We start from the raw sequence: 1,457 nt of genomic DNA, 5'->3' as shown, positions 1-1,457 counted from the left end.
ACACCATATACCACACAGGTACGCACACACACCACACACACCACACAGGTATGCACACATATGCCACACACACACCACATGCCACACACACACCACACACACAAAACACACACACCACACACACCACACAACACACACCACACAGGTACGCACACACACATGCCACACACACACAAAACACACACCATACAGACCACACACACCACACATGCAAAACACACACCACACACAAAAACAAACACCACACAGGTACACACACACACACAGGTACTCACACAAACACAAGTATGCACACATACAGGTACACACAACATGAGTACGCACACACACACCACACACACACAAAACACACACCACACATGCACACACCACACACACCACCCAAAACATACACACACACACGCACACACCACACACACAAAAGCACACCACACATACAAAACACACCACACACACAGATGCACACACCACACACCACACACACGCACACACCACACACACGCACACACCACACACCGACACACCACACACACGCACACACCACACACGCACACCACACATGCACATCACACACCACACACAGACACACCACACACAAAACACAGACACAAAATACACCACACACACAAAACACACCACACACAGGCACATACACACCACACACAATGCACACACACATGCAAGCGCACACACACACAGGCGCAGGCACAGGGGCCCCTGTCTCCTAGAGGAGGGAGGGAAAGGGGTGAGGGTAAGAAGAGAAACTAAAATCTAAGCGCTGGCTTCCTTCCGGCCTCCTGTCCTCTCCTCTGATTCCGTCCCATAGGAGAGAGGTGGGGAAAGGGAGAAAGAAACAGAGAGAGAGGTGAGGGGGGACAGAGACAGAGAGAGGTGAAGGGGAGAGAAACAGAGCGAGTGGGAGTAGGGGGTAGAGAAACAGAGGGAGAGAGGTGAGGGAGATAGGTAAGGGGGGAGACAGAGAAACGGAGAGAGAGATGGAGGAGAGGGAGAGACACACAAACAGAGAGACGGGGAGGGGGGTAGAGGTGGGAGGAGGGAGAAACAGAAAAAAACACTGAGAGAAACAGAGAGGTGAGGGGGAGGAGAGAGACAGAGGGAGAGAGGTGAGGGGGAGAGAAACAGAAAATGGGAGGTGGAGGGGAGAGAGACAGCGAAGAGAGAGAAACAGAGGGAGAGAGAGAGGTGGGGGGAGAGACAGAGGAGAGAGAGGTAAGCGGGGAGAGAGAGAAACAGAGGGAGAGAGGTTGGGGGTTGAGGGAGAGACAGAAACAGAGGGGGAGAGAGGCGGGAAGAGTGGGAGGAGAAACAGAAAAAACAGAGAGAAAATGAGAGAGAAAAGAGACAGGGTGGAGAGGGTGGGGGGGAGAGAGACAGAGACAGAGGTGGGGGAGAACTCGAGACAGAGGCGGGTGGCTGCCGGCAAGGGGAGAGGGAGA

The 1,457-nt window shown here is 53.4% G+C and overlaps 1 protein-coding gene across 1 annotated transcript in view; it reads left to right on the top strand.

The window, feature by feature from the left end:
• Positions 1-1,457, top strand: part of MEIS3 (Meis homeobox 3) — a 28,918-nt gene that overhangs the window by 613 nt on the left and 26,848 nt on the right. Inside the window, exon 2 of the mRNA XM_011970060.1 lies at positions 1,089-1,124. Within this exon, the coding sequence (XP_011825450.1) occupies positions 1,089-1,124 (36 nt within the window). The remainder of the gene's footprint in view (positions 1-1,088; positions 1,125-1,457) is intronic.

This window comes from Mandrillus leucophaeus, unplaced genomic scaffold, assembly GCF_000951045.1.
Source record: "Mandrillus leucophaeus isolate KB7577 unplaced genomic scaffold, Mleu.le_1.0 Scaffold120, whole genome shotgun sequence".
NCBI lineage: Eukaryota > Metazoa > Chordata > Mammalia > Primates > Cercopithecidae > Mandrillus > Mandrillus leucophaeus.
This window is presented reverse-complemented; position numbering and strand designations above follow the sequence as displayed.